This window comes from Lutjanus erythropterus, chromosome 1, assembly GCF_056507025.1.
Source record: "Lutjanus erythropterus isolate fLutEry1 chromosome 1, fLutEry1.hap2, whole genome shotgun sequence".
NCBI classification, from domain to species: Eukaryota; Metazoa; Chordata; class Actinopteri; order Lutjaniformes; family Lutjanidae; genus Lutjanus; species Lutjanus erythropterus.
This window is the reverse complement of record NC_139317.1, coordinates 37,814,813-37,842,380: the sequence shown is the minus strand read 5'-3', so window position 1 is coordinate 37,842,380 and position 27,568 is coordinate 37,814,813. Positions and strand designations below refer to the sequence as shown.

The window sequence follows — 27,568 nt, the reverse complement described above, 5'->3', positions numbered from 1 at the left end:
AAACAGCAAATCTCTGTTATAGCCTATGTGGAGAGTGACTGAGAGTGTATCAAGCTTGGCCCAGAACTCCAGATGGATAAAAATGGTATCATAATTTTGAGATGACAGAGTGCATGAGGCTCGAACTCCATGCACTTTTAAGCACCTCTTTATCACTTGGCAAATCCAAACAAGCTCAAGTTCTTTATCACTTAGTATTTTCCAAACCTATAGCAACCCTATCCAAAAGTACTGGAGACTACATTCCCCATAATGCAACCCCTAACATATTTTATTATTACGTCCATGCCTGATAAATGCACTTGTCTGTCAAACTCCATGGCTCAAGTTTATAATACAAGCTGTTTTAAATCTGTATTCTTGAAGGCCAAGCACAGATAACCCTGATGACATCACTATGACATCATTAGGGTTATTTTCTTCAACAAAACACATAATACAACCATTTTCCTAGGCTGAATAGTACTTCTAAAGATGAGTACACCAACCTTTGTGCTTTGTTAAATTGGTGGAATACCCCTTTAACTGTCAGTGTTCCATCTGCAACTTTTGATTGCCCGTCACAGCTCATCTGTGTAAGAAAACCACACCCATTCAGCAATATTTATAAAAATATATTTCACAAAGTAGGAAACAATACAGGGTATCTTAGATTACAGTACAGGGAGTAAATAATTGAACATACACATTTATAAGCATTAAAGCACAGTAGAAAATATGATCTGCATGTAGGACTATTCCATATAGTATATTGTTTAGTCTACCGAGAACTGCCATAATACTGTATCAGTACAAACTGAGTATGCACGCAGCTGTAGTGCCATTGAAATTCTCATTATGTGCAAGAGCTAACGTGCAGAGACAAAACCTACCACCTCATTGAAAGCTAATGACGTTAGCAGTAACTCTATGTACAGTACAAGTCTTTTTTATTGATATCATACAGTGTAAGCAGAGTATGCACATGGTCTGGATTTGTGTCTTCATTTTTCTCGGGCTAATGCAATCTGTGTTTCCTAAATGAGGTTGGATGTTTGGAAAGGAGTCACACGTGTACTCAGGTATCAATTGGACTATTGTGCTCAGACACTCACTGGCTGTACCTCAGAATATATGAGATCTATTTTACACAGAATTAGCATGTGTCAGAAAGGTCCCAGTCCTGCAGCCCCAATTAATCAGATCATCTTGTATTGTTAGACTAACTGAGAGCTCTTGTTTGCCTGCTTAAATCTAGTCTATATTATCAACTGCAGTAAATTCATGATATGGTTTGGCTGTTATGAAATAGTGTTCAAGTGGTTGGAAAAAACAGCTGAATGTGAAATAATCTAAACACACTCACTTCAAATTGTCAGCACAGAAAGAATGATTTAAGAACAGAAATACAAAAACTCATAGAACAATAATGAAGAATCAACACGTCTCGTCAAAAAACAGTAGATTACAATTGTATTTAATGTTGCTTCTGTAAAAAGAAGGCCTCAGAGTTTCTACATTTCTCTTTTTTGTCTTCACTTCAGTCTTTTATAGGCTAGTAACACTTGCGACCCACACCTGTAGCGTGTAAATACAAAGAGTTGTATAAAGCAAGCCTTTCCGGGCTTTAGATAGTTTATAAATGTGGCCACCAGAGAAAATATCAAATGATAACAAATTCACTTTAAAGCCAATACTGGTTTGTCTTTTTGCTTTTTTCAAATCATACATACATTCATCATTGTAATGTAGACCATATATTGCTTTTTCATTGTCATTTCGTTTCAGATCGCCGATCAGCTGGGTGGCCTTGGGAGACGTGAAACAAGAGTCCCTCTGCAGCTTCTGAGGTCCAGCTTGCTGTCCATGGAGCATGGAGTATGGTGTCCGTTCAAGCTTCAGTGAACCCAACGATACACATTGTTTCCTTTCATCAGGCAACTACCAGCAATCCCAGGGTTTTTCTGCTACTGGCAGTCACAGCAAATGACTAACACCCAAAATACTGCTAGACACTCCACAACGGAATCTAAGTTACACTCCACAAGAATCATAGATCTCCTAATAAAGACATTGTTTGGCTCAACAATTACAATGCGCTTGACGTAGTGGATGACGACTGCTATACCTCACTCTAAGAAGAATACAAAAAGGTGGCCTCCCTTGTTATTAACTGTTTTTTTCTTTTTAAACACCTGTTTCTAAAAGCCAGCAAACCCCCTAGCATTTAATACACAAGTATGTGGACAGAAAAAAAATCGGAAAGGTCTTTTTTTCTAACAAATCAAAGGTCAGGTCTCACGGTCACTCTCACCCACAGAGTAGAGCTCCCCAAGTCTTCTGAAGCGTGGGCCCCACTCTCTGAGATAGTCATAGTTCTGGTCCGAGTCTGACGATGCCGTCTCCAGCGAGCTGAGGGAGCCGGCGATGGATCCCCGGCCCTCGTATCCATAGATCTGGATGGAGTCGTAAGGCGGCGCCGTGGGATCATTGTCTGCCTCGTGGAGCCGCACGTTGATGAACTCGTCCACGTCCACGCCGTTTGGGCCCGAGTGCTGACCCGCCCGGGGCATGAACTGCAGGTCAGGCTTGATGTCCTTGCGTGGAAGGTACCCATTGATGCCATCCGGGTTCTGCAGCGTCGCAATGTCGAACGCCTCTGTGTCCTCCTCGCCGCCTCCTTCGTCGTCGTAACGGATAATATTCTCCCTCACATCTTCGTCATCCTTTATAATCAGCGGCTCATTCTTGTGTCTCCTCAGGGTCACAAATAGTACTACTATTACTGTCAGAAAGAAAGACGGAAAAAAAGGAGAAAAAAAAGAAGAAGTCGAGGTCAAGCTTTGACAAGTTGATTTTCTGTCAGTACAAGCAGATCATGGTCAGATTTAAGGTCAGATTATGAACATTTTCCAACACAGTCTCACTTCCAACTCATCAAATGCAGCAGCCTGGTAAGTAGCCCTATGCAAGTTAACAATAATTAATAATTTCAATAGTCACTTTGATACCAAGTTTAGTATAAAAACACTCAATACTAAAATGATACTTAAGACTAAATCAATACAGGTTCAATTCAGTCTGAAATATCATTGGACACAGCACGATGTTATAAAACCATGAGACCCATGGGATTTACCAAATATATTTACAATGAAATCTTAGAGAAAAGAATAGAGAATAGAAGAAAACATCATTTTAAAAAGTCCCAGAGTGCGCAGGTCAGTCAGAGGGTGAACTGAACACAACAACACAACTAACCCACAACAAGTACCAAACATCGGCAAATTCTAATACCAAACCATTTTCAACAATAAATTATCAAAAAAGCACATAAAGTACAGTATACCATGCAACACTAATGAAAAGGCAATGTCCATGTAGACTTTCAAAATAAATAGACAAAATCTACTTGGTTAGATTTATGAGAAGCTCATACTTTGGGTAAAATAACTAGCAGTTATTTTAAGTTCACATATGTAAAGTAACTTACATATATCATGTAGAGTATGTCACATAACTTTAGAAGAAAACAACGTTGGCTTTTAGGGTCATACAGGACACAAAGCTGGGTTTCCGATGTGAAAGTCCTGTAACTTTGTTACATATGGTCATGTACATAAAGTACCTTATGTATGTTATGTAACTCTCCTATGACACGTAGAGTATGTCATGTAGAGTACATCAAGCAACTTAAAAAGAAACCAGTGTTGACTTTTGTGGACGTAGATGGACTTTCTTGCTCTTTGTACTACTAGCTGACTTTGATGGCACAACAAAACGTCATGCTAGATGGCTGCCTCCAGAAATAAAGCCAGTATGTACAGCATCATAGCTTGAAAGACAGGGGCACTGACCAAGCTGCCATATTTGACACATTGTACTACGTTTTCATCTTCATCTATTAAACCCTTCATAGTAATAACAGAACAATGCAAAAAAGAAACACCTCACCTAACAGCAGTATAATGCAGGCCAGGATGGCGATGAGAGCTCCCATACTGAGGCCTATAGGCAGGACGTAGGCCTCCACGTTGCAGGATTGGACGATGCCGTCCTTACTGCAACCACAGACTCGGATGGTCAAAGTGTTGGTGCTGCTCATCGGTGGATTCCCACTGTCCGTCACAATGATTGGCAGGAAGTACATCTCCTGTTTCTGTCGTCGGAAGGTATCATGCTTGGCTAGGACGCTGATTGAATTGTCTGTCAGGGAGAGGTAAAGCCAGAGATGAATTTTTGTGAGTATGTGTGAAAAACCCATTATTATTCATAGTGGCAACAGACTGAAGTTCTATTATTAAATTGTGTGAAGATCAGTGCGGCATAAGGGTAAACTAATTTCACATCAATCGTCACCAGGCTTTCTAGCACTCTCACATTCCAATGCCGGAGATGGATTTCAGCCACCTTCTTTTTTTTCGACAGTTCAATTCTGGGAATTCTGAGGGAAGGCGAGCCCGCGTTTGCTGTCCCCCCCTTTGAAAGAGGAGAAAATGAAGGGACCACGGCAGGCGACACTGACTTAGAAGATGGCACATGTCGACCCAGAAAGGTGCCAGCTGCTCTTTGATGACACTTCTGTGAAGCTGCCTGCTCATTAGCTGGCTCCCCTTACCCTGCTCACATTATCAAACACTCGCATTCCCATAAGAATCTACTCCTGCTGATCTTATGGAAAACGTACAAGATTTCTGATAGTCTAACCTTTGCCTCTCTGCTTGAGGGTGCACTGAAAGAGGGAGGGGAAATGGAGCTGGTGATATACACTATAGAGAGACGGGCCACGCTGAAACATTCGCGTTGACAGAGCAAACTTAATCAAAAGATGGAATGCGTCATGATAGAATTATTTGCTTTGCACGATCTGTAATTGATGTGAACATATGCTCAGATTTATTTTCTTATGAGTGCTGCCACAAAGTGGTACGCCGTGCTTTGTGAGCACCGACATGTCCTATTTCATTTGGATCACTCAGCAGTGCGCAGTGAGTATGCGAGTATCTACTATGCTGTAGTAAACCATCAGGGCTTGTCCTCATATACAGGTCATTTTTATTTTCCAGGCAACTATTGATGGTAAAAATAGAATTAAACATCTCCAGCCCGTCAGCCCATCCACAGAGAAAAAAAGTCTCCAAGAAAACGACAGCTGTGCAGATAACCTTCACAAAGATTGAACTCACTGGAGTTACAAGAACGCTGTTTTTTTTATTATCTTCTGTATATTAGGGCACAGTGAAAGTCTTTCATCTATCTACTGATTCTGATGAAATAACTGTGTACATTGAAATATTAATCATCACCATAACAAAAGAAAACGCCCATTTGATTCCTCACTATAAATAACTTAATATGTGGGAGGTTCCATATGACAGCAGTGACAGCAGAACTGACACTGACAGTCTGGAAACTTTCTGAACTTTTTCAAGTCTCTTAAGATTATGTGAGCGACTACACACAGCATGTTCATGAATGCCAAATAAGCAGGAAGAAAGAGTTTGTCAAGGGTTCTTTGTAAGACTAAGGGTTATATTAAGAACCCTTTTCATCTAAAGAACCTTTTCTGAAAAGAATAGCTTTTCAAGAGTTGGAATCATTGAAAAACTCTTTTGTGAAGGGTTCTTTGAGCCCCCTTAGTGGGTTCTATATAAAACACTTGGACAATAAACAGGTTCTTGGGAGAACCCCTGGACAAGTTTTTAGATAAAATTCTTGGAATATAAAAGGGTTCCCCATAGAACCCAGAGTGTGTTCAGAATAAAACCCTTGGAATCTTAAAATTTTTCAGTACCCTCATGGTTGGTTGTAGGTAAAACCATTGGAATACAAATTTTTGGTGGAACTCCCTGGATGGGTTCTAGATAAAATCCTTGGAATCTAAAAAGGTTTTTGGTTGATCCCACTGAATGTGTTCTAAATAAAAACCCTTGGCATATAAAAAAGTTCTTGGTTGAACCCACAGAGTAGTGAAATGGTTTTAGATTCTAGTTAGATATTTCTGAAAAGGTTGCAAGTGGAACCCTTACTGAAGGCTCAACCAGGAACCAAAAAGGGTTTTCCTATGGGGACGAGCCAAAGCTCTTTTCTTGCTCTAGCTAGCACTTTTATTTCTATCAGTGTAGAGAGAAATACTCACTATTGATGACAGTTTGTATCACTTTGTTCTAGAGGAATTTTCCCACCATTTACCACATTTAGTGTGTGCGGTTCCTTCACACTGCATACTGATTACATTGTTTGTTAGAAGTGTTGTTCTGCAAATTTAATATATAAATGGTGCAGTGTTGCATGCGTGTGTAACACAGATGTGATATAATTGGTCCCTACTTACTTATTTATATTACATTCAACCTGATAAAGAGTAGACACTAATAACATAGTAGTCAGAGCATATCCTATAGTCTGACTAAAAAGATAAGTCATTCTTTAAAAAAAAACATTGTGAAAATAATTTAGATTGTAAATAACTTTCTTTCTGTATGGGCAGAAGGAAAAAAAAAGATTTTTAGATATAGACCATAAATACGCTTTTAGCCTCCAAGCCTCTAAGTGGATGGTCCAGGTGACTGACAGCAGGCACACCAGCACAATAAAAGCAGACCTACACTAGAAAATACTATGCAAGCTATGAACACTGTTATGGGGGCAGTGGTTTTAAATGTAAACGACTACAATAATTAACATCTAAACCAATGGATGCTGACATTTTGCAGGTAGTTTTTTTTTGGCTGCTGTTCAGCGTGCTATAGCTGACTAGCTAATTAGCCTGCAAAATAAGCAAGCATAGCAAGCACTTGTGAATATTTGTCTGGTAGCTCGTTCAGCAAGCCAAGGCACAACACAAATACACCTCTTCATGATTGTAGGAGCAGAAGGAGACATTAGCTGCGAAGCTACAGCTGGTTTTGATTCTGTCTGTGGCTCCTTTTGTGTTGTATCACAGCTGTTGATTTGCTATTAGTGTCGCTTTCAACCCGTAATTGAACAATGACGAGTACTGCCTTACACTAATGTTATAAGTTAAAAATGCATAGTACCATGGCACTGTCATTAAACCAAATGTTAAATATTAATGTTGCCTTGAAATGGGGTGTTCACAAGGAAAGTGCATATGAACGCCCGCCTTTTGTGCTACTACACAAGTGGAAATTTTCAGAAAGACATATACGTTGATATTTTCAACAAGGGCTGAGGCTACGGAAGTCAATTTTTTGGTGGATAGTAAGTACTGTAATCTGTTCATATATATATTCTTTTTTTGTCTCTTTTTGTTGTCCATTTTGAAGGAGTTACCTACCACAGGCTAAGTATGTTAGCTTAGTTAGCAAACAACTGGCAAAAATGCTGTCTGGTAAAATTAAAATGCAGAGTAAAGTGTGAGCTTGGTAACTGGAATTCACATGTGCTGTATTATGACAGTAACTGCTGTGAAAGCTTTAGTTTAAGACTTGTGCAAGGAGACAGTCTAAGAGGATTTATGCAACACTCCTAGGTGACCCCCTCAGCTCAGTGAAATATTTTGCTTAAGGGACAAACTTAAGGTTGTTTATGCAACGTGGCACTGGTCAGACCAAGTTAAACTGTAGCTGTATTGAATTGAGCAGGGGTGCATTTTATTGCTAATGAGTTGAACTTTACATTTGCAAGAGGGGGACTGAAAAATAACTTAATTAAAAAGTTAAGCACAGAGTCTGAAAGGCAGAATTAAATTTTTGGCAGTATGGTGAATGTATGTTGTCTCAATTACTGAGAATGGGATGCTCCGCTCTGCTGCTACCCCGCCTCCTGCACACAGAGTTGTCAGAGTGCTCGATATCTCGTATACAGCTGGTCAGAGCCTTAGCCATTTTCCACAGTGTTGACAACCCCTAACCTCTTCACTGTTCAATCCCTACAATTAGACTCATCATCGCAAACAAAAGCAGCGCACAGGGGCTCACAGGAGCCTGACGCTCTTCACTGAAGTGTCTCCCGCAGCTGCCGATTCAGATAGAAATAGTCACTGAAGTGCTGGGGGATACGGTGCGATGGGCTTCTTTTCTCTGTTTGGAATTAGCAATGCCGCAGACAAGTGGCTGATGCAGTATGTAATATATAGCGCTGAAAGACAACACATATTTACTTTGCTTTCAAGCGAGTGAGAAAAATGCAGGCTCTTTTGTTGTTTGGACTGACGCAGAGCTGCACTTATAGTGGTGAGACATTTCTAGAGGGGTTTTATCTGTTACATCATCTTAAGAATCTATTAAATCTCCTCTTAACAAAAGGCCAGGGTTCAGGAACCTGCATGCCTCATACACTTTGAGGTTGATCTGCAATTAAGACTGAGTATTTTGCAGAGAGCTTGTGCCTGTTAAACAGCCCTTCATTTCTGACTCTCAGTTTTATGACAGGATTTTTTGATTTTCCTTCCTCTTGTAATTGCTTAATGTGTCAAAAGAAATTATTATACTCAGCTAAGGTTTTTTTTTTTTTTCCACTGTGTGCGATTATTACACTGTCATCTTATGTTCCTGCCTGCTAATGTACCTGTTTCAAAAGTAAAACGTTCTTATTTTGTCAAAAGATGGCTAGTCCATTTGATGACCTGATTTTTATGGACTCTTTCCTCCGTTGCAGTAAGTTAGCCTGCAGCCTCTGCGTCGCAACAGAAGGCTAGTACCATATGAAGATTTTTTTGCCCCAAGCTGAAAACATTACACAATGTCATCATGAACACAGCCTGTTCAGAGTCACTCATGGAGGAGAGAGGCAGGAGAAGAGGAATGGAATAAAGATGGAGAAAAAGTGGCAAATAAACCAATCAGAGTATTTAGCAAATAAATTTAGAGCCATCTGCCACGTGGTAACAGCTCCTGAGAAGTCACCCTACATTGAGCTGCAAGACTACCAGGAAAAGCCATTTGGATCCCATTCATTTAGCTTCCCTCAAAACGCACTGGGGAGTAAAGAGAAGCTGGTGTCCAGACAATTTCACATCTGCTAATTGTGAGCTACACTGATCCACCAGATTTCATCTCGAGTGCGGCTAACACGCCGCGGGTTAGAGATTAGAGTGGAAAGCCATTGGAGAAATTTACAGAAACTTCAGTCATTCTGCCACAATAGAGTTACTTCTACGCAATTCCTTTTCTTACACACCTTGGTTGTTTTTGATGGTGAAATTGGGGTTGTTGAGCATCTCCGGGACCAGACGGTAGTCGAAGTAGTGGCCCTGGATCGGATCGTCTTTGTCCACTGCGCTGACAGTCTGGATCACCTGTGTTGAAAACAGAGAGACGTGAAGATACAGAGGAGTTCTCAAGGTCATTAGAGGAGGCAGCCTGGAGCTGGGTGATATTGCACAACATACAATATATATATTGATATAAACATTTAGCTTCTACCCAGAATCCTTTGCTTCTGAAGACCTCTTTTTGAAAAAAAAAGAAAGAAGAAAGTTCCGCAATATACACTACATTCCTCAATATACGTGTTCTCTAAAATAACATACTGTAAATTCTCAAAGTGCAAACAAATGACTATCTTATAGAACATGATGAATTTGCTGTAAATTTAACTACCCACCACTATATAAAGAATCTGAAATTCGCTCACCCTTAAACTTCTACAGCAAAACAAATGCAACATATTAATGCAGCAGTAATGTTAATCCAAAAACATATATATATACAGTTGTGAAGCACTGACAGGGACCATTTTACCGCACACAATAAGTAATGCTGCATTCACTTTTAACACTTCAAGTAAATTTTACTATTTACTTTAGTAAAGCTTGTAGTGCAGAACTTTTACTTGTAGGGGAGTATTTTCAGCCGCTGTAACAGAGTTCAAGAGGGGGTTTGTTCATAGACTTATAATAGAACCAAACAGGGCATTGTTGCTCAGCCTCGCCGCCAATTTTTCCCAGTGTCCACTTGTGGTATTGCAGCAAAAAATTCCCAAAAAGCATTATCCTCCATAAGCCACCATTATAAAAGAGAGGTGTTTAAAGCGGTTGACAGGACACCTCAAACTGCAAACAGGTCAGTATAATGAATTTTTGATCCATGGAGTTTTTATATTTGTAAACTTTACTTGAGCTGAAAAAAAGTCATTTAAAAGTCTGTGATGAAATCACAATTTATATTCTGTGGGCCCAGCATGAACTCGTGAGCAGGAGCAAGGACTGAAACACAACTGCGCATATTCAGTGGGCTGTATAATCAGGAAGTAAATCCAGAAGCTAGAAAACTTATATGGCTCATGCGCCAGACGAGCACCTCTCACTTGACTGAATGGGTGCCATCTTTGCTCACACTGCTGTTCCTCATAACATATCTATGGATTTGTTGTAAAAGTGAGCTAGCTAATTAGCTGCTACAAGTCAGGCTATAGACAATTAAAACAGCCGAAACCTAGAGGTGTTCCAAATTGTTTTCTGGCTACACTGCTACACTGTGCCAACGACTATCAGAGGCACTGCTCTGTTCAGTCCATATCCATAAGCTTTCAGAAAGTAGAGTACAGACAGAGGGATCTGTCTGTAGCCATATGCTATCTAACATACAGCATAAATGAGCCTTTATACTGTGATCTGAGCTGATCTACATACTTTATGGCTGACTGAAGTAATGTAACTGCGCCTCAGCTGCGACCAGAGGAAACACTGAAAACTCAAATATGACGGTATGATCCGCTGTTATATCGCACATTAATTCATACTCAAATATAATGAATATAATTGACATATCGCCCAGCCTATTCATTACTCTGTTTTTGCCTCCGCAGATTGCCTCAGCCTCATACTGGCTGGATCACACCTGATGAAATATATGCCCTATTCATTCCTGGATTTTCAGATTATTATCAATGAGGTCCTGTCTAGTCTGGCACACTTTTCAGGCTGCTGGCTCTATCTGTTAATCTGTCATCATAGGTCTTATCGCGCTGTATGTCTTTATGATTGATTGGAAATTAGAATTCAAGGCCTGCAGGACAGTTTCCCTTTCTTTTCAGTCCCGGCCCCCCTCCTTCCTTTCAATGCAGCTCCCTATTGTACGCACGCGGGTCCCCTGAATGAGGTCGATTGATGAGAAGGAGAATGCTAAGTACTTGTCCAGGATTTTTGGCTGGGGGAAGCATTATGCCATCTGGAGGAAGACATGAAAGACAGTCTTGAATTATGATCCACTCTGATCAATCCTGACTGCTCTCATTTCCCCTTTGCTCCGTGCGCGCTGTGTCAAGGGAGGACTGTTGCAGGGAAAAAGGACCGTACTCCCACCTCTGTAGTTTCACAGTGAAATAAATAGGCTATAATTCACCATGGCCAATCATTACAGGGGAGGGGAGAGAAGGAGAAAGGAAGGGAGAGAGGGAGGAAGATAGATCGCTGGTTTGATGAATGAGCCACTTCTTTCCTTACCTGTCCAGGTTTTCCATTTTCACACAGAAAGGCCTCGTATTCGTTGGCAAATTCAGGGGCATTGTCATTAATGTCCATTACTCTGATGGCCACAATCGCCCTTGATATCTGACTGTGGTTTCCTAAGATAGATAGATAGATAGATAGATAGATAGATAGATAGATAGATAGATAGATAGATAGATAGAAAAGGGGAGAGACAAGAGGAGATAAATAATTAAAGACAACATGGAAAACTGGAGTAAAGAAACAAGGTTACACATGAAATCCCAGGTAAGTTCTGTGACCTAGTTTTAATTTCCTTTATTTTCCATCTTTATTTCTCCCTTCATTTCCTGAGCTGATGGGAGGACAGATGATAAGCCACATCAATCTACATTTCAGCTGGTATCAGCGATGCAAAACAGGATCCTAGGCAACAGAAAAGAAAAGGAAAAAAAGATCCCGTTCAAAGTGCTTTTGAAAATCCCCTGTACACTGTCATGTTTAAAACATGAGGGTTAAACATGCATATTAATGAGTCATTGGTAACTGAAGTCTAAAAAGACAATAAAAGGCAGTTTAATTAGATTAGATTTTGATTGGAATTATTCATCTTTGGTAATTGACAGTCCCTTTCGAGGGTCCCCGTAAACGGCTGTATTTATTAATCAGTAGTGCAAATGGTAACTTTTAAAGCAATTATCTATCAGTGTGGGCACGAGATGGCTGTGTCAGTGTGGTCAGTGACACTGGTGTGTTTATTTCTTTAATTGTATTGATTCATTTATTTATTTGGGGCTGTGCAGCTTTCCCCCACTGTCACCTGATAAGGGGAATGAAAGCATGTGAAGAATGGTGAGTTTTTTCCTTATTATCAAAGATTTCAAATCATATTAATCTGGGCATTGTCAACTGCTAAATATTTTCTTTAAAACTGGGTTTAACAGTCCAGTGTGTAAGATATTGGGTGATTTATTGCTGTAGTGCGGTTTCTCCTACGCCAGAGGTTTTCAAAATGGGACTCGGACCTCCCCAAGGGAGACACAGTGAATGGAAGTAAGAAATAAACATTAGTTATCAAAATGAAATCCCACAGAATAGCCTAAACGTGTCTGATTTGGTTAAAGAGAATAGTCCAGAGATAAAGTAGTCTGGTGGAATTTGACTGTTTTTCTCACTGTCCCACAGCCAAAAACTAATTAATGCCTTTAGACAGACCTTTGCTCTGTATTTGATGTAGTCTGAAGTTATATAAACCAGCAGTATTAGGCTATATTGGCTTTAGTGCCGAGTGTCTATGGAAGAGCTGCACAATTAATTGAAATATTATCACAATCGCAATATGTCCAACTGCATTGCATTTTTTAAAATAAAATAAAAGAAGACTGTGTGACAAACAGCATTATAATGAAGTGCTGTAGTGCTGCAGAGATGCTCTGGCCTACAAATCTTGTTCCCCAGATGAATGAAGACATGTTTGTTTGGACTGAAAGTCTGAAACAAATGACACATCATCATGATTTTAATTGTTTTTTATCAGTGTAAATTAAAAGTGCAATACCTGTCAAAATAAGTGTGATAAACTTTGAACTTGGGGGGTGGATGGGTGGGGGGGGGTGTTCAGTACAACTGAACAGAGAAATATCTAATTGCAATTATTTTGACTGACATTGAAAGTGCAGTGTGATTTACAATATTATGGGAACAATAAGTTTTATATAATTAATTCTCATTTCCATACATACAACATATTAAAATGATTATGGTGTGATTTGTGGAGGAATCTGTGCCAAATAAAGAAGTTTTCTTAAAAAGTCTGTATAATATGATGCATCAGCCAGGACGTCACTGCGGCACAATATTTGAGATGGTCCTCAGACACACAACAAATACTACACCTATCATGAAATTCAAATTAACCATCAAATATCAAATTTCGACTACTTGTTCAGCTCTCGTACTCAGCTGCTGGTCTGTCAATGTAGGGCCTGACTGGTTATGGATTTTTGAGGACAATGCGGAAACCAATATTTGGGAGCAAAAAAAACATCCAATCCATGTTTCGGCTGATATTCTTTAAACAGAATATTAGAATATGTACATAAACACGTTTTTCCCTAACAACGACAACAATGATATGTAATTGTCAGTCATTGTCCAAAATGATATCAGGTCACAAAAACAGTAAACTTTCACCAGTATTTTTAATAATAATAAAAAATACTAATAGAGGTAAATATATATATATTTTTGCTCTTTTAATTTTATTTTAACTTCTTTTTGATTGAAAATAGACATGGAGCAGTGGACAGGCCACCAGACGGGCCAGGAGGTGAGTTGAAAGAGAGGTGAGCAGTGAGGACGGTGGAAATTGACAGTCTGATAGACAGTGATAGATGGATTGGGGCAGAGGGAGCCAGAGCCCCTCAACCCCACCACCCTCTACAAAAGTGACTTTCCCCCAGCAGCAGACAGGGAATAGAATCTGATTAGTCAGATGTCAACTGGTGCGAGGCGGCAGAACGCGCCTCCGTTTGGGTGGCAAATGGCATCGGGATAGAACTGGGAACACATCTATTCCTCTTCACGCCAGAGAAGACACCGGCTTCCCCCCCCCATCCGTGAAGAATAGCAAAACTGCCATATTTATTTTGGCAAATTCCTATTAGGTGTTCTCAGAGATGCCACTATCTCGAGCCACAGTTACTTTGCCAAGAGGCATGAAAACGCGCTTTAAATGTATGGGTGCAAGAAATGACAAGGCGACCGGCTTATCAAATGAGACACATTCAATTCCTCCAACGGGCTGCTACGATGGTGGGATTTGTCTGCGCTGCACGGCCAAAACATTATGACAGCACTCGGGCTTTCATTTATTCTCACAATTAATGTGTGTTTCCTTTGATTAAGGAAAGAAAGGGACAGATAGAGGATGAGACAGAGGGAGAAGGAGGGAGAGATAGAGCGGAAGAGGACAGGGAAAAAAGTTACAAGCTGTGTCAATTTCTATTCCAATAGCTTTAAGGGGTACATTAAGCTTTATCACAACATACAGCCCCCCTGAAACAATCTGTATGCAAATAAAGCCTTACATATGGTTTGAGCTGTTTGTAGCTCTGCCGGCAAGATTTTCTACGTAGTCAGTGAGTTTTGCGGTTCGCAGATGTTCTTTAATCTGTAATGGATGCTGGCGTTGGAGCAATCCACTCTGGAGCATGTCTTTAAAACTGTTTATTTGATACGTCTTAATGTTCTTGCACTTCCACAAATTGACTACTGAGCTGTTTAATTCAATCAAAACTCAGCAAATCAACGTATTTAATGCCTCTGTGGATTCAAATGCTAATTGTTTGTGCCATATTCTCGGAGCGATTAAAAGTGCGGGTTTACAAAGCGCTATACTGTGGAACAGAGGATTGCGTGCAGCAGGTCAGTGATTCCTTTGAGTGAGGCAACCCATGAAGTCGCTCAGAAGAAGAAGATGTAGTTTGCAGAACTTGCATGCAAATGAATGACTAATAGTATATTGATTTTGAAAGCACAGGCAGTGTTGGAGTGTAGTTAATTATATGTAGTTCAGTTACTAGGTTAACTACGATGTGAAGTAGTTGGGTGTTAGTTTTTTCAGTAGTTTGAAACATTGGGTCATGCTGGTAATTATAAGTTACACATTCATAGTATTCTAGTATTTACCACCATACAATATGGCACAATGCCACAGCTCATTGGCCATGGGCGTCACTTAATGGCAAAGAGGATAAGCAATATTTTGAGTTAACTGTGTTTTGAGATAGCACTCCACTGACATATATCAGTTGACTGATATTACTGGGCCAATATTGGCCTGTCACAGCTTTATCAGACCATATCAGTATTGGAATACAGGTATATGTTGTCCAATACGTGCCGAAAGGCTAATGCATATTGTTTTTGTTATTATAGAGATATACTTAGCTATATTTGCTTTTTTAATTTATACTTATAGTTATTAAAATATAAAAGTTTGCAGTTTTAGGCAATAAAGGTTACTATTAAACTGTAAAATATCCTGCTCCTATCCAGCTTTTGATAATTGAACAAAATGAATGTTCATGTATATTCTATATTATATAAATTATATTCTATATAAAGAATTCCACATAAAGGTTTTTTTTTTTTCACTCAATAATATCAGTATCAGCATCTGCCCTGAAATTCTAGTATCAGTCGGGCCCTAGTCTGTGGTCCACATGTAAGTAATCAAATACTAGTTCCCTAGAAATTGATCATTTTCCTGTTTCACGTCATCATCTGACTGCCTAAGTGAGGATTAATCTGCCCTAGTCACAAACAAACTGCCCTATCAAACACATCTACACTTCATGCAGTGTCATATCAGTTGAACCTCCAAAACAATCTGAGATTCCAGATTCAGATTGTGATGATTTCCTGAGATGTAGTTTTTATGTAGTTAAACTACTTTTTAAAAGTAGATGACAAGCTACATGTCATTGGAGTAGTTAAGATGAATTCAACTACTCTTCATTTGTAAGCTACAGTTTAAAACAGGGGTGTAAAACATGCGGCCCGTGGGCTAGAACCACCCCGCCAAAGAGTCCTATCAGTCAGCAGCAATCAGTACAAAACACTCTCTATCAGACTTCTATCTTAATAATTTTGGTGTTACTAAGGCTCTAAAATGTTTTAATTGGAAATGGTCTATATGACAGTGAATAAATGCAACTTTTTCCTCACAAGCTTCCAATTTATGTGGTGTTGTGTGGTGATGCCACCATTACTACATAGGAGTGGAAATGTCTGAAAATCTTAATCTTGACAAGCTGTCTGAATCATAAAGAAGTGAAACACTGTATTTTTGTTCCAAAACACAGAAATATTTTTGTATGTGTAGATACACTGTGATCTAGAATTTTAATGCACATGAACTGACTGAATATGAACTTGGCTGAACTTGAAACTGCACTTATCTTCTCAGGCTGTTCATCATCTGTTTTGTACATGGATGGGTCATTAATTGTGTAGGATTTCAGATTGTACTCGTACTTCTCAACACTAAAAAAGTGAAAAATGTGGAGGTTTGGGATAAAACTGGGCTGCATGTGGCCCATGAACTTAAATGGGTTTGACACCCCTGGTTTGAAAGTAGTTTCTCAACACTGAACATTAGACATTAGAATTCATGAGGAACAATATTCCCAGCAGAGGTGAACAGGAGTCAGGAGAGGTTACTTACTGACTTCTGTGGCAGTTACTGTGATGTTGTGCCACATGTCCGTCTCGCGGTCCAGCGGTTTGGCCAGTGTGATCTTCCCATCGTCCACGTTGATGTTGAACTGCCTCTCCAGGTCTGTGTGCCGATCGATGAAGTACCTGCAGAGACAATTGATGTCAGAAATTTGAGCCAAACCTCTTTACCCTCCTTTGGATGTTGTGGCAACACCTTTGTCAAGAGAAACCTGTAGATTAATTCTAGAGGTTGGAAGTAACTCAGTACAAATGCTTAGTTGCTGTACTTATGTATATATTTTTCTCACAACTTTTAACTTTTACTCCCTATATTTTAACACAAATATCTTTCTACTCCTCAACATCACAACATCGAGACTAATTTCAACCTAAATAGATCCGACAATGATAGAAAAGACGATTCTTTGGCATATCCATCAGTGCATATCGTGCACGACAGAGGTAACAAGACAAAAATAAAATAAAAGACATAATAAGACATAATATGGATTAACAAGCAACACCAAAAAATACTTGCTGGCTGGTGGATTAGATACACGCCAAAAACACAAGAATGACAAGATAAAATAAAAATTAACAGTATGTAACAAAAGAACAATGTACCAAGACAAAAATGACGTAACAAAATGAAAATGTAAAAGACGAAACAAGACGAAAGCAATGCAAAAGATGCAAAAGGATGAAAATGACCTAAAAGACAGAACATGACGGAAACAATGCAAAAGGCGTAAAAGACAAAAAAAAGATGAGAAAGACATAAGACACAACAAGATGAAAATGAAGTAAAAGACATAAAAATACAAGACAAAAACAGACAAGAGAAGGAGACTGGACCGTGGAGAAAATCTGAGGTTCACTTAGTTTTGCACTTTGTTGGTGGAAATGTCCTTCAAAGAGTGACTTTTTACTTTAATACTTAATACATTTTAGAGCCTGTACTTTTTCACTTTCACTTTAGTAAAGAAGTTGAAGTACTTCTACTTTTATCACTCTTTTTAAAACAAGCATCTGTACTTCTACTTGAGTAAAGAATGTGTGTACTTCTGCCACCTCTGAATAATGCATGTTAAAACCAGTAGGAAATCAATAATTATCTGAGGAATAATTACAGCCCGAGCGTGAGCAGCAGGGGGCATTAAAGCCTAATAACGTCCGAGATGCCCTCCCTCCCAACCACAGCGACACCCCCCGCCCCCCCCCCCCCTGCAAAAAAGACCATTAGTACATGTTATGTCACGGCAAGAGATGGGGTGTTGTTAACCCTGTTTGGTATCTGTCAACACTCAATGGTTCCCAGAGGCTTTGCATTAATGAGTTAGGACAGCACTGTGTCACACATGAGCTCAAACAACAGTGGGGGTGGGGGTTGGTGGGGTGGGGGTGGGGGGGTAATGGATGTAATGGAGATGAACCAACACATGAGCCTGTTACGTTTGACCTTGTCTGATCTCATGCAAAATGAGAACCATGAGCAGACTTTTAGGTAACACTCATTCTTGAAAACTGGGACAAAACCATGTTTTGAGAGGGTTTTGATTTTTACCCTTTTTTAATAATATTTTTTAATTTGATAATAAATCTGGCAACAGGCCAACCTCCTAGTGGTTACATGTTTTTATTAAATGTCTAACAGAGTTGACAAAATGTTTTTTTTTTCATTTCACAGTATAATCATGGTGAGTTGCTTTTTTTTTAAACCACATTTTGAAACTGTAATTCTTATTTAAGTTTGATTTAGAACAGCTAGTTGACATGTTAGACCCATTGAGACACATCTGATGGCAATATTATTTAATGAATCTGTCCGTAAAAATAGAAATCTTATCAGTGCTTGAGCAGTATTCCCACCTTTTATAAACCAGCGAGACAGGGGAGCCCAGTCAAAACTTAGCTAAACCTTTGAATTCCTGATTGAATCATGTTTTTGTTCAAATCTGATGGAGGTGACGGAAATCTAGGAGCCAACATTTTTATAAAAAACTCAATTTGAAACCAAAGTTGATTATAATAGCACATTTTTACAACTATGTCACAAAGTATTATTAGTTTTAGATTTTGAAAGCTTTTAAGACTTATGAATTGTTTGAAGTCGTGAATTCTTGTCTGGTACAAGTGTGTTTCCTGGCACAATGCTAGTTTAGAAATTATTCAAAAAATAATAAAGCAAACCAATTACTGTGTTTTTTATGGTTTTGCTGTTCTCTTCAGTACACCCACCATCTATTACACATCTGGCCATCCTGGGAGACAAATCCCTCCTCTGTGACTCTCCCTGGGGTTTCGTCCATTTTCTTCCCTGTTAAAAGGATTTTTGGGGCGTTTTTCCTTTCTCTTTTGAGGGTCCCCTGAGGCAATTTAAAAAATAATATTGGGCTGTACAAATTTACTTGACTTGACCAAAACATTTAATAAATTACACATATTTCATGTAGAATAATCATGAAAGAATAACATCTCAGAAAAAAAATGGTGTTGGTATTAATCATTTTTTAAGTTTCTGTTGGGTACAACATGATTTTTCCCAATTCTCAAAGGGTGGTCAAAAAAGTGGCACACTTTTAAAATGACTCAAACACAGTTTCAAAGGCCACTTTCCTTCTCCTGATTCTGTCTCTCTGTGACCCTGCCTGTGACACACTGACTTTTTGCGACTTGTACAGTCTTTAAAAAAAACAGTGGCAAGACATAAAACTGCTCAGAAAAAAAAAGACAAACTCCAGCAGCGGGTATGAAATTGGAATGCACATAAAAGAGAATTTTCCAAAGCCACTTGAAGCTGTGAAATCGCTCTTTCATGTTGCAACGCGCAGAGCGCCAATCCTTGGGACAAGCCCACACAAAACAGACTAAAAAAGAATCTGTCATTATGGGTCATCTTTGCTTTCACACGTTTCATTTGCCATTATGTGTGACTGTCATAAACATCCTACTCACCCAAAACACAAGGCTGCAGTGATTCACGTGAGCTAATTACACCATGTACCGCACAAGTGTTTCCGTACCTCCAGGACAAACTGTCCCCGTTCCTTTCTTTCTCTCTCTGTCTCTGTCTCACATCTTCCCTCACCATCTCCTCCTGTTCTCACTTACTAACAGTCAGAAATCTTTTTTTCTTTTCCATCCAGCTGGGTCTCAAGCTCTTTCTAATCCAATCCCTCTATCCAATCCTCTGCAGCCCCCTTCCCCGCATAGACCACATGGACGCCCTGCTCGCCCTGTCTCCCTTCCCCTCCTAACCCTGTTGTCTTGTAACATCTCGCAGTGGAACCCGCTCAGCCCTATCAGTCCAGACCTGTTGGCAGGAACCCTACAGTGCTCATACGAAGGAGAGAAGAGAGAAGGATGGAAAGAGAAATAAGAGAAAGAAAGACAAAGTCACAACAACAACAATTTATATGAAGGAGGATGCTGCTTATACAAGAATGGTGGGAAATGAAATAAATAAACCACTGGCCCAGATTCCAATTGTTGGGGAGATGTACCGAGCCGTGACATTTCCATTTTTGAGATGAAATGGTGTAAAATCCTCTAGACGCCAGGCTGGGAGAGGTCCATGAGGACCCCCAACCCTCCCCTCCCTCCCATTCCCTCCCCACCTCCCACCGCCCCCTCCCCCTCCTCTCTTTCTCTCTTTGCCCTGCAGACGCAGAGCACTTTCAAGACAGGCAGACAGCAGCAAGCCACCTGGGAGCAGCCTCTCTCCTGCAGACTGAGTGGATCCCAGTCAAACTCTGACAGCCTCACGTGGAAGCGAGGAGACAGACCCTGAAATGTTCTGCCACCTGTCACTCAAACTGACAACGTGATGTGAAAAGAATTAAAAGCAAATAAAAAATGATATCCAGTGTTGTACGTGCGCAGTTTTCCTGAGCGTGTTGGGAGAATGTGTGCAAATGCGCGCACGCGTGTCCATGTGGGCGCGTGTGTATCGTCTCATTTCAGCTTTTCTCTTCACGGGCCTTTAAACGGCATTGGGCTGACCTCAGTCTAACAGTTAGACATCACGTACAGGCTGTTTATTCCAGATATTTTAAAGCAGTTTTTACAACTGACACAGCAGACATCCAGATATATTCATCCGTAGGCCCTGAGCAATGGAGCAAACAGAGCAGTTGCGCCCCCACTATTAGACTTGGGGGAGCAAATGTGTGCTTTTGCATCCTGACTTTTTTTATTATTATTATTTGAGATTTGAGCCATGCCAAGGCAAAAAGAAAAAAATCAAATGATAAAAAAAAATCACAGAATAAAACAAAAGATTCCACAATCAGTCATACACAAACATGATAGACTGTGAATTACAGTGTCATAGTTTGGTGTTGTTCTTGCGTGTATCTGATCCACTAACCAACAAGTATTTTAGTGAGAAATCTAATTTTTTTTTAAATGGTTCACCCCTCATTCCCATGGTCTTCTCCCACTATAACCAACAGAGGCTGGTAGCAAGTTAAGCAAAAAGTCCAACATGTAAAATGTGCACACAAATACAGTTTGTCTTTATATTGTCTTTATACTGATGCCAAAAATACTGTCGACATATGATGCCTTTTATTCTGTGATATTTCGGACACATAAGAAATTTTTATTATTTCATATTTGTTAAAGGGAGTTTGGGGTAATACTTCCCTATGGGTCCAAAATGTTAAATTTGTATGGAAATACAGTTTATCTTTATATTGCCTTGATACTGATGCCAGATTGACAACAATACCGTCAATATATGGCACCTTTTATGTTTCTGGAGTAATGTGTATTAATGGACATGTAAAAATTAAAAATGGGAGTTTGGTGTAACATTTCCCCCATAGGGCAGCTATGTTAAGTATAACTGCTACCATGAATATTTTTTTAAACATTGTGTTACAGCCACAGAAAAGCTAAGTAACTGCTGTTAGTTAGTTAGTTTTTATTAATGGTATAATAACTTGTGTGTTGTGTGTTTGTGTGTACTGACAGTGGCTGATCAGGCTAATTATTAGCTAATCAGTTTGTAACAGCAGTATTCAGTGAATGGTTTCCCTTTGTGTGCGTTTATTTATACTCACTGCTGAAAGTACAGAATCCACTGAAAAACTGATCATTTTATTTGTAATAGTAGAATACAGACTAGCATTTATAGTGAAAGAGCAGCTTTATTAGTCATGATTGAATGTTCTTTATTGCAATAAATGGCATCAGGTGTTAATGAAAATTTTTCTGCCATACTAATCCCGCATCCCTACTCTGAACTATAACTAGGCACATGCATTCAGCCTCAATATAAAACAAATATAATATGCTAATCAAAATGCATCAGAGTGGCAGAAGCTGCTCTGTGCATAAAAAAAAGATAACTATAAGCTGTAATCAGTGGGATCGTTATTCTTTTTTCCCATTCATTTATGGTCCTTTGGTGCATTGATGTGCCGTCTCTGCTCTGCGTTTCTCACAGATCACCTGTCAATCAAACAGTATGGCCGGGACGTCTTCACCGCTAGACTTTCTGTGGGTGGCAATCTTTTGTCTCTGAAGCCTCGTAGCCTATCATTGCTCATGCTAACTACCCAGTGATCTTTCTTTTCTGTCACATGACGCATGTCAAGCGATTTTCTCCAGGAAAGATCCACCAGACACTGTAGAGCAAGAAGCTTTCATCAGTAAGACACAGGCCTATTAGAAACATTTATTATTATTATGAAATAGTTTTTCATCTTAAATTTAATGTTTGAATCAAGAGCAAAAATATGAAATTACATTTTTTTTCTGACTGATGTTGACACCTCAGGGAGGGCGCATAATGAAACAAGCTGGGAGCACAACAACATGCTCACTGTGGCAGTCCACAACATCTGCTACCATCTAACCTTGAGCATTGATCATGTTTGTGTGGTACGGCCTGTGTACCAGAACGATACAGCTCAAACCTAGTATGATTAAATGAACAGAAAACTACTTAATTAATCAAGACATTCTCTGCGACCTCTTGTTATGTGGATTCATCTCAGTAAGAGACGCTATAGTTTGTGCAACTGCTATTCAGCATCAAATTACATCTCTTCTCGCTACCCTCTTCTCAATCTTAAATCATCAAATCCCAGCGCTTTGTCACGTCCCTACAGACGCACAAGGTATCCTTGAGCATCTGACACACTTGAATTCAAGTAACTTGAATGTAAACCCATTGATGTTCAAGTTATTATAAGTTTTAAATAACGTGCATCAAATGACTTAATTAATGCAATTTATTTTAAGACAAACCAGTCAGGTTTGGTTCCTAAACCAAACTTTACTGCAGTCTTTTGAAGTTATTAACCACATGTTAAAAAGGTTCATACAGAGGCTATAAAGAGTACCTTGTGCATCAGTATAAGATGATGGGAAGTGTGACGGAGTCCCCTAACTCTATGAAAGTGCAATATTAAATCACTGTAGTACCTCTTTGATGTAAAAAAATATACAAGTATTTGTGCCTGGCAAGAACTGCAACATAATGAAAGCTTCATGGAACAGTAGATTAAGAAAAAAAGAGCACATTAGTCACCATAAACTACTTCTTATTAATTTTGCTTGGCAATTTAATTTTAGGGGGATTTTTTTTTTCTCCTTTAAAAGATCACAAAGATTCACTTTAATTTTGGTTACACATTAACAATGATTGTATTTAGTAGAAAAGCCCCGCAGATTTTTTCTTGTTTGGTGGAAACGACACATGGCTATACATAACAAAATAATGTATTTCACATATTTATCATGCCTTTTATTTGATAGACAACATTGATTTTCTTTTAAAAATGCAAAAATTAAATTAAATAAAAGCATATGTTATTGAAATGAAAGTTGAATCCAGTGGTAACAAGCATTTGATATTACTTCTTGTAGTGTTTAATATACAGTCATATATGTATGATGCTATATTTAGTTATAGCCACATGGGGTTATTCATTTTATTATTTTCCCCAAAAACACTAGTGGGGATCCCTTTGATGAAACTGAAAAAACAAAAACAAAAAAAAAAAAAATCTGGAACTTCAATTTCTTATTATTATCAGGCAACTTATCAGCCTCATAGTAATAAACAGGTATACCATAAGTAAATGACAGAAGCTTAAATGTTAAGCATTCAAGGAAAGGTTTCAGGATGTGTGTTGGTGCTTTTCCACATGTGTGCAGCTGCTGGGTTTTATCTCTGTTAGAGTGTGAACATGTGAATACGTGCATCTAAGTGACTGAGTGCCTGTACAAGTCGGAGAGAGAAGAGGTGAAAAGATCAAGAACAAATGCCTTTTTTCATTTTTTTTTCTCCACAGAGAACAAAATGCCTCTGTGACATTCCTGCTTGTTATTAGGTCAGTAATTCCACCGGGAGGATCACAGATGTAGAACTAATTTTTGCCGTCCCCTGAATGCTGACCAGTTGTGTTTTTTTTTTTATCTAACGCTACATTTTATTCAGGTTGGACACAGGACCCTTTCTACCCAGAAGGTGTTTTTCCTGGAGAGTCTGACGCAAATAATAAATTACAAAATATTAAAAACAAAACAAAACAAACAAGAAAGTGTTATGAGAAATAAATGAGATTTTTCTAAAGTCTCATCTGTTTCAGAGTCTCAGTGGTTTCTTCTTGACTACAGTATGGAGAAACAAGACTTTAACTTGACTGTAACAAATTTAAGATCTCAACCAAGTTTCCTTTTAAATCTCAAGAGCTGATTATTTAAGACAAATTTAAGATCAGTGCAGTGAGACAAAAAAAGAGAACATTTTCAACATCTTTAAGACAAAGGCTATATCTCAGGAGCCAAATTTAAACTCTCTATTTGTCTTAAATTTATGTATGTTCATTTATGTGTACGAGACACAGGCCAGACAAAGACGAGATCTTATTTTGAACTTTTACTTTCCTCTGGGCAGTGTTGTGAATGGGCCTTCCTGACATTAAATCTCCTTTCCATGACTGCTTGTATTACCATATGCAGCATGTCAGCTGTCAGGTGCGCTAAAACAACATATGGAAGCCTGCAGAAACAAACACGGCTTTACAGAATTCCATTATGTTCCTGAAATATTTCTCGGCTATAAAAGAAAAAAAAAGAAAAGTAGATGTTCACCAAACTTATTTAAAATCCAAACCAGATTTTGGCAATGTCTCAGTCTGAATATTTTGGCCTGAAATGCAGCTATTCTATGAAATCCAGCAGCTCGTGTCATACAGCCGTAGTGACTGCCAGATGTCACATTGCCTTTTATATGTGATCACTCAGGTAGAAAACGACAGAGCACAGGCTCCAGAGAGGAGCAATACTGAGGGAGTATTTCGTGGAGTGCACCTGAAATGTTGTTGCTTGGATGCATTAAGTACAGCTAAGGGCTTGTTTGTCTCCTGAGTGCAGAGGACATGGCAGCCCACCAGAGCACCCGCCCCGAGTGGTTTCGACTCAGACTGGTTTAGTCTGGTCCGGCTGGAGGGGGGATTGAGACGGAGAGCGATTCTAATCAAAGGGGTCGAGTCGAGAGCTCGCTCAGATGGTGGTCAGGAGAAAGTTGGCCGTAATGCTGCTATTACTGCTGCCGCCACTCCTCCGCTATAGATCCGCCGTCTCTAACTACAGCTTTCTTTTAGGGAGCTCCTTCTCTCACCAATTTTTTGAAATGGAAAGTTAAAGAATAAGAGATGAGAAGAAGAGAATTGCAGGCTGACAGGTATAATTTACGGGTAATTCAGTCACAACTGACACGTTCATTATTGTTTTCACTTTGTTTCTGACCTGTTTTCTGGACAAGTCTTGAAATGTACACCAACGTTCAACAGTTTGGAATCACCTGCTACATTGATGTTATTGTTCTACTCTCAATAATTGCTCTTTTAACACAGAAAATACAAGCAAATGTATAATTCAGACACCACGTGTGTTATTTTCATGTAATGTTTTTGGTCCCAAATGAGGAAGAATTTTTAAAAACTACTGAACAAGAAATAATGAGACTGTAGCTTTCAAAAATTAGTGTTGCAGTCCAAATGGCAAGCTGGAGCTAAGATTGTATATTAAATAGGTTGAATTTTTGTTTAATAGCCGACCCCCCACCCCCCTAGACTCAAAGCTCAGGCAGGTTTCCTGCAAGGACACTGAAGCAAAACAAAGCAAGACAAACGCAACATTATACTTTGACAGTGACAAGCAACAATAAGTCCTACACTGTAATTTGACCAGCTGTTTATAACTCTGACAGTTGTTTGTCGATGTAAAGGTGAAAATAAAAACCTCACAAACATATTGCTCTATTTAACCGTCATAAACATCTGCTCCTTCCAAAGGATTATTAATAATTTCTCATGATGCATAAACCTATACTTATTCCCTGGCGAATATTCAGAATAAATGTTAACTCTAATAAATGTGAAACAAGCAAATTAAAACAGATGTTCTACCCATAATGGAAATTTCAGAGTAGAACTTGTTGGCGGTAGCACTGTTGTCAGAGAAGCCAGTATTTCAATAACATCTTTCCTTAATCTCTGATGATGTATCATGGTCATTTTATGATTTAGTGCAGTAGATATATTACATGTTTCTCCTTTAAGACTTCAATTTAGTTCCCCCAGTGTTGCATGACAGGGGAAAATATTGTTGTAATGCTTTGATTTTAAATTTGTCTTCCAGTCCAGAAAAGCGTCAGTGATCATTATTTACCACAACAGTGCAATTAGGCCCTAAATATTCTGGGAACTCTACAGTTTAGGTTTAATATGAACTCTGTAGAATGTTCTGCTGATACTTCATGATCCAGTTCCAATAGTGCTCACCCTGGACCACTGGTTCCCAACCTGGGGGTCCTGACCCCCACTAGGGTTTCCCAAAAATTCACAGGAGGTTGCAAGGTTTTCTTGATTTTCAGGGGTAACTTTTTTCTTTTATAGATAGTAGGCCTCAAACTCAACACTGCATTTGCATAAATTTTTTAAGCTTAAACATAAAAAATATCTTACAGAATAGGGGCACCATGAAAACCTGAACACACAGAGCCTTGTCCTACATTAAGAAAAGCGTGCAGTTAAAATGACCAAAGAGCTTAGACAACAATAGCAAAGTGTCAGGGAGGAGAAAACACTGAATATGTCAAGAAAAACAAACCTATTGAGTGTGATACAGGCTGGATTGTATAAAAAGTTCGCAAAAATATAAAGAAAACTCATCTCCGATGCAGCATTCACAGCTAATCTGCTCAAAACTCATCCAAATCACATCACCCCTCTTAATTCCAGAGAGTTTTCGGCAGAATTGTGCACTTGACATTGAACCAGGAACCAGTTCCTTTGTAAATCTACGCAGATTTTGATGTGAAGCTTCCAATTTCTGATTTAACTAGTACTCAGAGGTCTCTTTGTCTCTTTCCACACTTTCAGTTTGTGAGTCTGGTTGAACCGCTGTACAACATTTTGTTCCAGTGTTCTAATAAAACATCAAACTTTTCATATAAAATAACCCCTGTCTATAAAGATGACCTTCTACAACTTAGAAGCATTAAAGAACAGTCAAGAATACAGAGTGGTCCTCTCACCCATCTGATTGGACTGTATTAAGCTTTTGTGGCAGGCCATTCCAACCTTTGAATAGTAGTGTTTATAAAAGGGTTAGGGTTGAGAAAATAACTACTTATGTGTTTTAAATCAGTTTCGCAGACAGAAGATAATAGAAGTAATAGACCTGTGCATGCTGTGTACTTCACTTTTCTTTGTTACTCCACCATGGACTAGTAAATTGTAAGAGGCACAGTTTTCTGATGTTTTATCGACTGAATGATATATCACTTTCTCTAGAAAAATAATTGGCAGATTAATCAATATGCCAACAACTGTTAACTGCAGCCCTGTATACATTGCGGCTTTCAAAGCAGAATTATTTGGCTTTCTGTCCAGTGAGGGTTTCGTCCAGATTTTCTAAGAGCCATTATTGTGACTACAGCCTTCTGTC

The 27,568-nt window shown here is 39.0% G+C and overlaps 1 protein-coding gene across 1 annotated transcript in view; it reads right to left on the bottom strand.

The window, feature by feature from the left end:
- Positions 1-593: 593 nt before the first annotated feature.
- cdh8 (cadherin 8) overlaps positions 594-27,568 on the bottom strand; it is a 149,208-nt gene continuing 122,233 nt past the window's right edge. Inside the window, exons 8-12 of the mRNA XM_084721261.1 lie at positions 16,605-16,741; positions 11,390-11,511; positions 9,124-9,241; positions 3,934-4,185; positions 594-2,764 (exon numbers count right to left, since the gene is read on the bottom strand). Coding sequence (XP_084577387.1) covers positions 2,271-2,764; positions 3,934-4,185; positions 9,124-9,241; positions 11,390-11,511; positions 16,605-16,741 — 1,123 coding nt within the window. The 3' untranslated portion in view covers positions 594-2,270. The remainder of the gene's footprint in view (positions 2,765-3,933; positions 4,186-9,123; positions 9,242-11,389; positions 11,512-16,604; positions 16,742-27,568) is intronic.